This window comes from Monopterus albus, unplaced genomic scaffold (genome assembly GCF_001952655.1).
Source record: "Monopterus albus unplaced genomic scaffold, M_albus_1.0 scaffold65.1, whole genome shotgun sequence".
NCBI classification, from domain to species: Eukaryota; Metazoa; Chordata; class Actinopteri; order Synbranchiformes; family Synbranchidae; genus Monopterus; species Monopterus albus.
The window spans coordinates 4,518,624-4,528,550 of NW_018127945.1; the positions used below are offsets into that span (position 1 = coordinate 4,518,624).

Genomic DNA, 9,927 nt, shown 5'->3' on the forward strand with positions numbered 1-9,927 from the left:
GTTTGAAATATCCAATAAATTTCGTTCCACTTCATGATTGTGTCCCACTTGTTGTTGATTCTTCACAAAAAATTATAGTTTTATATCTTTATGTTTGAAGCCTGAAATGTGGCAAAAGGTCGCAAAGTTCAAGGGGGCCGAATACTTTCGCAAGGCACTGTAAGAATGTCATTAGTGCTTATTGGTCTATATGTGTGTGTGGTAGTCAGGTGAGCAGGTGAACATTCTCTCCTCCTTTTAGCAAACAATACTGAGCACAAAGCAACTTCCCAGCACAATAGCAGCTATTTTCAGCCACAATATCCTCTAGCAAAAATGTCAGTTCATCCACTGGGTGATTTGTTCCAAGTCAGCATGAGGAGTAACAGACTGGCCTCTTGCTACATTTTCTCATCTAAATATGGTATGGGTTGCACTTAAACTACCAAACACTGTAACCTTTAATGTCATGCATTATTTTATTGTTTTATTGTTGTTTCAATACTTGAACTGGCTACTGGTCTACGCCTCATCTCACACTAAGGCTCTAAGCCAGTATTATCTGCAGGAAGACATCACAAATGCTGACCTACAGGCTAGCAAGCTCCTGATTCCAGCATTAGCTGAAACAGACTTTCAGAAATGTTTCTGTCTAGAGACTAATTTAATTGTTGACCTCTTTTGGCCTCACCCCCCTTCTTGTGCACTCTGTGCATTGTGTGTGTACTCAGTTTCTAATTTCCTATTAAGTACAGTATAGATTAAATTATTTGCACCCACAAACCAACCAATAATGAAATAACATACAACCTGGGGCTTTTATTCCCCCTGAGGACGTGGGGTTCTGGGGCAGTTACCATCTTTTTTCTGGTTGATAATCCATTCCTGTTTCACACTATCTACCATTTACTTTTGTAGTCCTGTTCAAACCAGGACCACTTCAGTGACACAACTGAGGGCTTTGGGTATTTTGATGATAATTGTTTTTTCAGTTAAGAACTTGCTAAGACTTGACTGCACCAGCAATACAGCATTTCACCCTGATTCACTTAAATAATATAAAGTATTCTATAAAAAGTGGTCATCCAGTGGTCTTATGGCCAAGGTTAAATTCTTGACTGGGAGAACTTTATTGATCTCTCTCTCTCCCTCTCCCTCTCCTTGTTTCTTAACTCTATGTTTAGACTGTCAACTCGCAAATAAAGACAAAATGCCAAAAAAATTGTTAACAAGTTTCTAATAAGCTAGAGTATGTAACTACTGTTCAAGCCCACTGTCTGTGCATCAAGCCATTACCATGCTAGTGTCATTAACATATAAACAGTAAAGGTCTCTTTAACACAAACAGTAAAGGGGAAGGACTTTATTGGAGGGCTATGTGCTCAGCATGTCCTGGAACACACATACACACTCCTCTACTCACTGTTTCATGTCCTGCATCTGACACTCCATGTTGTCCTGTTGTGTTCTGAGTAGCTGAACTTCATACAGCAGTTTACTGAGGTCCTCCTGGCGAACTTTGGTCTCCTCACTCTTCACTATGGATACCTGCAGACACAAAACACAACTTAATTCGATAACTTATTCAGAGTTAACACATACAACTACACAAAGCTTCTTCTACCTTTATTTTTTTGAATCTATCATCAAGTCAAAATGTTTTAGACCATAAACCTTCAAAACTAACGACAACCCCAATAGCTTCAGCTGATAAACATTTGACCTGCTAAACATCAGCAGGCTACCATTGCCACTGTGAGCATGCTATCATGCTGACTTTAGAATTTAGCACAAAACACTGCTGCACCTTTGAAGTAAAGTGTCACAGAGAAGGTAGCATGGCTGGGGACTCTTATTCTTCAAACTGACTTGACTCTGTGGTCCTGTGCTTGTGTACTGAACTATTGTGCAACTGAACTGGTTTCCACAAAGCATCTCATAATATTTTACAAAAATGATGCAGTGTAAAGTTAGAGCAACTGTCAGCTTTGGTTAAGGTTAGGGTGAGTGTTAAGGATAGACAAATAGCAGTTAAGGCTAGGGTAAGAGTCCCAGAAATAAATGTACATCTACCCAGTGACCCAGTAAGTGATGAAAACAAAAAAGTGTGTATATGAAGAAAAAAGCTAAATGAAATTCTGCTCCATATCTGCAGTAACTGGAAGCCTGGCTGTGTGGCACAGAAGCTGTTTTCTTTATCCATGAAAAGTCACAATAGGTTTAGCATCTGTAGAAATTTCGGTCCTTCAAAGTTGATATTATTGGTGGATTCAAATAAAGTATTTAAAATGTTTGTTTCCATACCTTCCTCTTGATGTGCTCCAGCATGTGTTCGTGTCCCTGCAGGAAATACAAATGTTGGAACTCTGTGTCATCTCTCTCAGGTTTCACCAAACCACTCTGCTCAATGTTCACCACCTTACGGAAACCATCTAGACTCACATGTATATAAGAACAAACACACACAAAGTTGAAATACATATCATAATTGAGAGAAGAGAAGAGAAGAGAAGAGAAGAGAAGAGAAGAGAAGAGAAGAGGTGTACTCACACATGTTGAGCTGTCGAACAAAGCTCGCCATATTATTGTGTTTAAAATACTTTGGCAGAACTTCCTTGGCAAAACGTCCCTGGTCAAACACATGGAAACTGGCCCCAGTCTGAAATAGAGACCATAAAAAGAAATGAAAAGTCTGTTAACAGCATTTCTGACCATGTCTTACAAAGTGTAGGAAGAGGTAGCATTTATAGTCAACAGATCACAGAGCCCTGCAGTTTGTAAATGATATAATCAGTATTTTTTTTATTTATTCTAATAGATTTTACATTGCACAGGCAAACTACTGTTCAGTGTAACAGAAAACTGTCAGTCTTGAATCTTAGCTACATCCTTGTCATTCTCAGGGAATGGTGTCTTGTGTTAGAACACTTGTGCAGCAGATCAGTTTGGGTATCAGCTAAACATTAAAGGAATCTCACTTGTTTTAATTCCAGTACAGGAAAATGAAAAAGACTCAAATGACTGGTGCTTGCAAGTTAAAATGTGTAAAGTTTAGCTGCTGCCCAGTTAATAATACAGTAGGTGAGATGCTGCATTAAACTCGGTGGATGCCTGCTGTTTATTTGAAACTTCCTTTGCAAGGCATAACCCTCCTCCAGATTCAGCCTAGTCAGCCAATAAGAGATTCTCTCCATAATTGATAAGTCATACTCGCACATTATTGCTAAGCAACTGCCACAGCTCTGTTTTACTCTGAAAAGCAAGGTTAAAAGTAATTACAGTGTTGTACACATCATTTATAATTAGATAGAGAAAGTACAGTTCATTTGCACCACAGTTATGAAATGTATATGTTTTAATCCTTTCTGTATGTAGTTATGTTTACTTGTCTATCAATAGTCTGACAATGCAGCAGCTGATGCCACACATGAAGTTGGACAGCAGCAGTGTTGTGAACAGAGAAGCTGTCCTCTTATTGTTTATCACTGGAGCCTTGTCTTTTGGTCCTGTGCTTGTGTACTGAACTATTGTGCAACTGAACTGGTTTCCACAAAGCATCTCATAATATTTTACAAAAATGATGCAGTGTAAAGTTAGAGCAACTGTCAGCTTTGGTTAAGGTTAGGGTGAGTGTTAAGGATAGACAAATAGCAGTTAAGGCTAGGGTAAGAGTCCCAGAAATAAATGTACATCTACCCAGTGACCCAGTAAGTGATGAAAACAAAAAAGTGTGTATATGAAGAAAAAAGCTAAATGAAATTCTGCTCCATATCTGCAGTAACTGGAAGCCTGGCTGTGTGGCACAGAAGCTGTTTTCTTTATCCATGAAAAGTCACAATAGGTTTAGCATCTGTAGAAATTTCGGTCCTTCAAAGTTGATATTATTGGTGGATTCAAATAAAGTATTTAAAATGTTTGTTTCCATACCTTCCTCTTGATGTGCTCCAGCATGTGTTCGTGTCCCTGCAGGAAATACAAATGTTGGAACTCTGTGTCATCTCTCTCAGGTTTCACCAAACCACTCTGCTCAATGTTCACCACCTTACGGAAACCATCTAGACTCACATGTATATAAGAACAAACACACACAAAGTTGAAATACATATCATAATTGAGAGAAGAGAAGAGAAGAGAAGAGAAGAGGTGTACTCACACATGTTGAGCTGTCGAACAAAGCTCGCCATATTATTGTGTTTAAAATACTTTGGCAGAACTTCCTTGGCAAAACGTCCCTGGTCAAACACATGGAAACTGGCCCCAGTCTGAAATAGAGACCATAAAAAGAAATGAAAAGTCTGTTAACAGCATTTCTGACCATGTCTTACAAAGTGTAGGAAGAGGTAGCATTTATAGTCAACAGATCACAGAGCCCTGCAGTTTGTAAATGATATAATCAGTATTTTTTTAATTTATTCTAATAAATTTTACATTGCACAGGCAAACTACTGCTCAGTGTAACAGAAAACTGTCAGTCTTGAATCTTAGCTACATCCTTGTCATTCTCAGGGAATGGTGTCTTGTGTTAGAACACTTGTGCAGCAGATCAGTTTGGGTATCAGCTAAACATTAAAGGAATCTCGGTTGTTTTAATTCCAGTACAGGAAAATGAAAAAGACTCAAATGACTGGTGCTTGCAAGTTAAAATGTGTAAAGTTTAGCTGCTGCCCAGTTAATAATACAGTAGGTGAGATGCTGCATTAAACTCGGTGGATGCCTGCTGTTTATTTGAAACTTCCTTTGCAAGGCATAACCCTCCTCCAGATTCAGCCTAGTCAGCCAATAAGAGATTCTCTCCATAATTGATAAGTCATACTCGCACATTATTGCTAAGCAACTGCCACAGCTCTGTTTTACTCTGAAAAGCAAGGTTAAAAGTAATTACAGTGTTGTACACATCATTTATAATTAGATAGAGAAAGTACAGTTCATTTGCACCACAGTTATGAAATGTATATGTTTTAATCCTTTCTGTATGTAGTTATGTTTACTTGTCTATCAATAGTCTGACAATGCAGCAGCTGATGCCACACATGAAGTTGGACAGCAGCAGTGTTGTGAACAGAGAAGCTGTCCTCTTATTGTTTATCACTGGAGCCTTGTCTTTAAGTCACACATCAAACTCATTGCACTCTGATTTTTTCATATATATGTGATTAGCAGGCCAGTATATACTGTATGTTAGTGTTGGCACTGAACTTACTAATAAGATGTATAACTGTTTAACTTTTATTTGCTCACATAATTTTAAGTTTAGTCAGTTTTCATAATTCAAAGGTCAAAAGTAAAATGCTATCAATGGTGTAATGTACACGTGTGATCTTGAGAATATATTTTTCACACCAAAGGAACACCCATGAAGAAACCAATGAGGTCTTATTGTGGTACTGTGGTACTATGATAATCTGTGTTATACTCAGTTGTTTGGGCTCAGCCAGTTCAAGGAACCATTTAAGAAAAAGTTTTACATTTATATACCGGTAATTGCAATCTATTTGGGACCATGTGTCACGTCTGAGGCTGGCACCTCCGCCCCCTCACATTCCAGCACCCACTCAGCGACGAGGCACACCTGACACCAATCAACCCAGTGCCATATAAGGCGGTGTCTGATGTGTCTTCATCGCCAGTTTGTCTCATGTTCCTAGACGTGTTTATGTATGCAGATCTCCGTGATTATCCCAACTCCAGCAATCCTGAATTCTACCCTGCGCCCCAGCCTGACACGACAGCTCCTGTAGTGTGGACCAGTTACCACTACATCTCAGTACTATGCTCGCCAGTTTTGTCCTCCAGCACTTCATCACCTGCCACAGCTCCTCGCCAGCAGTAATCGACACCTCTACTACTCAATTGCTTCACCCTCAGGTGCACCCGCCACTGCCATCCTTCAGAATAGAGATGGCAGCGCACATCGACCATCTCTCCTGTTTCCTGCAGAGGAGCACTCTCCCTCCTTTTCTGGGCAGCCTAGCTACGCCTGGGTCATACAGTGCCACCAGTGCCTCCTCCTCTGCTCAAGCATCTTCCCTGTGCCTGCTTCCAGCTGTCCAGTCGGTTCCCTTTCCCTTCTGTGTTCATGCGGCTGCATATGTGCATTTAGCGTCCCCTGTCCTCTATTCAATAAATACCATTCATAGAACCGGTTTTATGAGTGTTGCATATTGGGTCCACATTTTGAGCTCACCTGACGGTGCAGACTATAACACCTTGTACAAAAATATCAGCATGTAAGTGGGGCCCTCTGTCATGTATCCCTCTAAATTTCTTAGATTCTTTAATTTAAATAAGTGTTTGATGCCCAGATAGGTGAAATAAAAAAAAACAGATTTGTGAAGTACACCTTTGTTTGTTCTCGTATTCCACACTACTGATCATCACATGGCCACTGCATTTATGCTGTGAACCTTTGGAGAGGCCCAACTCTTAACATCCAAAATGACTAAACTAAACTGTTTATAACTAGCTCCAGTCTAACTACATTAAGTTGATACTTCTGCACTTCCATTTAAAGATTTTGAATGCAGAACGTTTACTTGAAAAGCAATATTTTTAAAATTGGTTACTTTTACCGAAATAAAGGATCTCAGTACTTCCACCATTGTTGGACTGCAACCTCCACCTCAAAGTACAATTTCTTGTTTTATAGCATTGTGGTCTTATGTAATTTGTTTATATTGCACACATATTACCAGAGGGAGTGCTTTTGTCTTTCTCTGGGACCACTCAACTTCAATCAGTTTAATGTGCTGAACAAGCAGGTTATTAGGAAGCTAAAAAATCTGGAAGGAGTAGAAAACCATTGTCTTTAGGTCTTTAAACCTGGTTTAAAAAAGGGCACCAATGGCTTGCAGGATCTAGCTCAACTCCTGTTCCTAGCAAGGGTCAGGCAAAAAGTAAGTTAAGCAAGGTGATGTTGAAATTGACTGAGGGGAAACTGCCTAGGGTTTCTTGTAGTCCTAAGGGAAGGGACAACTTTCTGCAACAGTCTTATTGGCTTTGACAGGTTTTTTGAGAAAGAACCTCTCCAGGTTGGTCTGATGAGAACGTGATCCTGTACAGAGTGCACCAACTGAGAGGGAAGTGTCTTTTGTGTCATTGATTGGTTTGTTTGCTTGTTGTTGTTAAATGCATTTTGAATCTGATAAGGCCTGTGAACAAAGGTTTCTTCTTCATATAGGATAAGGATAATCATCTTTATTGGCCAAGTATGTTACACACGAGGTATTTGTTTCTGGTTACAGAACCGATAGCAGCCATCTGTGGCACCAACTCAACCAATGGCTCTAACCATCGGGGGCAACAGGGGGGTTCAGTGTCTTGCCCAAGGACACTTTGACAAGTGGACTGCAGGAACCGAGATTCGAACCTTCAATCTTCCGGCTGGGAGACGACTGCTCTACCCACCGCCCCCCATATAAAGAACTATACATTTTCCTTTTCCATGTTGTGTGATAAAAAAATGTTTTTAAAAAATTGATGGTAGCGCCTATAACACTATGGCAATAACACTTGGTGATCATTTTATCAAAATGGTAAATGATGAACTCTAGCACTATAGTATAAATGTACAGTTGCAGCTTAGATGATGGATTTTTGTTGTGTTTGTTTTTTCTTTTATAAAGTGACAAGACGGTGTCTCATACATTCAACCACACTGGTGGAAAGTTACTTTTGTGTCATGTATGTTCTGAGGACTGACTCACCGCGCTCCAGCAGATGAGGTGATTGGTATCTGGATCCTCCACCAGGGTCCACAGCTTGGTGAGGAACGCTGGAACGTTGCTGATGTAGCTACCATCTACACCCATGGCACCTGGAGACTCCTGCATACTGACACTTGTCCACTCTCAGAACCACTCACAACAAGAAACCAAATCTGTGTAGAAGGTGTCTTTGTGTATGTGCAGATTACCAGACTAGTCCATGTTTGGGAAAATCCGCCTCTGATGATCTGTTATTGTTAATCCCAAGTTTGCCTCTTTGATTCCAGTTCAGTCAAACTGTCTCTACATACTTGTCCAGACAATCTCAACTTGATGGATTTTTTTTAGCTGTTTAATATATACTCATTTAATCTATCATTGCGTCCCTTTCAGTTTTTTCCTGTGTTGCTCTCCTGTCTCTGTCCTCCCTGCTACACCAGTCATCCAACTGAATGTCAAAACAAAAGGCTCTTATCACACATACACACCATTTCCCCAGTCCCCACCCCCAAACCCTGGCCTCCTGCTGACAAAAGACCATCCAGTAAAATAATACAACATGGCCACAAAAGTTACAATAACAGACCATGGTTCAACCATCGAAAGGCTGCTGGTTGAACTATGTAGGGTTCCGTGTATGTGTATGCCAGGCAGAAAAGACACCTCTTTAATTATATCTGAGATTTTTTATAAATTTCTCAATGTCATTGGTGGACATAATGACTCCCATCATCAGGTCAAAAATTCTACATGTACAGAGTATTATTTTTTCATTTATTGGACACATAGGGGATATTAACTAAACCTGTCACAAATTACCATCACTGCACCACAGTTTATTCAATTTAGTGGTTTATTTACCAACACAAAGTATATAAAGCCACAACACAGCCACAACAGTGTTAATTTGAATACACCACTTAAGAGCTGGTGCCTGAAGAATACTGCGCATGTGTGGAGTGAGAAGGAGCATAGATGAAAGTGTAAGTTTAGAGCGATTCAACTTCAATATGCTGGAAGAAATCAATAAACATTTTGGAATTGCAATCTGCATCTTTTATTTTGTTCAGTAACTGAAGCATGGTTTGATGTGAAAGCCTGTAACAGTCCACATTCTCTTCTGGCAAATGATGCTATTTACAAACACCCTCTTCCTCCACACATATGTTGTTAACTCCTCTCAGATGACTAACAGCTGTTATGCTGACAGTGGAATGTAATTGTGGAAAAATGGTTTTTAATTATTTATTGACAAAATGATTTGTTGAGAAAACCTCTCCTCCTCAGATGAACTTTCCACAGTCCACAGATAGCAAGTAACAATGGTAAACAACAGCAAGCAATGAAGATACAATTTTTTTTTATAGTAATGTTATTATTGCAAAGAACACCAAAATGTTACCAGTACTAACATTACTGAGAACACAGACAAAAACAACATTGCTAATGCCGAGGCTGAAGTAGTTACAACAGCACCACAGCAGAGCCAGTCACTGCAAGCCACAGCAGCAGCAGAGGCTCGGCGTCAACAGGTAGCTGCCTCTGTCCGTGTTTGGAACCACTGGACCCTGGATGAGGAGCACTTTCAGGTCTTCAGATGTCAACCATCTCATCATGCTGTAAGTTAGTTACATAAATTTGTTGGGTTCTGACAAGCTAGATGCAATGAATAAGAATGTTATGGAGATAAAATACAATCAAAGTTACAAATGCGTGTTTAACGTTTTGTCTGTAACAAGCGATTTGTGTGTGTGTGTCATGCTGTTCACAAATGCATGCTGTACAAACTGCACATAAAACACACTTTACAAATGCTTAAAATCGATTTTTTGTGTGCAGTTCTTTAGAAAGTACGTACACATTGTTACCTACGCATGCGTGGATCGTCTAACACACACGGATTTTTGAGTGTTTTTCCGCACTCTCAAAAGTCCACGATCCACGAATGCACGGTGCGTTTAAGGACACGTGGAAAACTCGGACATCTGAGTTTCCAAACCAGTTTCCCCAAACAAAAGTATTTACACAACGCTATTCCAAATGGACATTTTTTGTATATATTAAACAGTGGCGGGCCGTGCATTTGGTACCTGGGCCTTCAGTGGACACTTACCTGACTTAATTCACCTCTTAACCCTTGTGTTCTGTTAAGGATCATAATACCACTACTGTACGTCGCAATTATAGAAACCATCAATGCTATACAAAAATGCAATATAATAAAGTGTGGCATTACAGAGAGAGA

The 9,927-nt window shown here is 39.8% G+C and overlaps 2 protein-coding genes across 2 annotated transcripts in view; both read right to left on the minus strand.

Annotated features, from left to right (window-relative positions):
* Positions 1–7,808, minus strand: part of hsf4 (heat shock transcription factor 4) — a 29,245-nt gene extending 21,437 nt beyond the window's left edge. The window contains exons 1-4 of the mRNA XM_020604388.1: positions 7,683–7,808; positions 4,133–4,241; positions 3,907–4,034; positions 1,403–1,527 (exon numbers count right to left, since the gene is read on the minus strand). Coding sequence (XP_020460044.1) covers positions 1,403–1,527; positions 3,907–4,034; positions 4,133–4,241; positions 7,683–7,808 — 488 coding nt within the window. The remainder of the gene's footprint in view (positions 1–1,402; positions 1,528–3,906; positions 4,035–4,132; positions 4,242–7,682) is intronic.
* An 824-nt stretch (positions 7,809–8,632) lies between these two features.
* LOC109962564 (cytochrome P450 2J5-like) overlaps positions 8,633–9,927 on the minus strand; it is a 6,589-nt gene continuing 5,294 nt past the window's right edge. Inside the window, exon 7 of the mRNA XM_020604399.1 lies at positions 8,633–9,299. Within this exon, the coding sequence (XP_020460055.1) occupies positions 9,276–9,299 (24 nt within the window). The 3' untranslated portion in view covers positions 8,633–9,275. The remainder of the gene's footprint in view (positions 9,300–9,927) is intronic.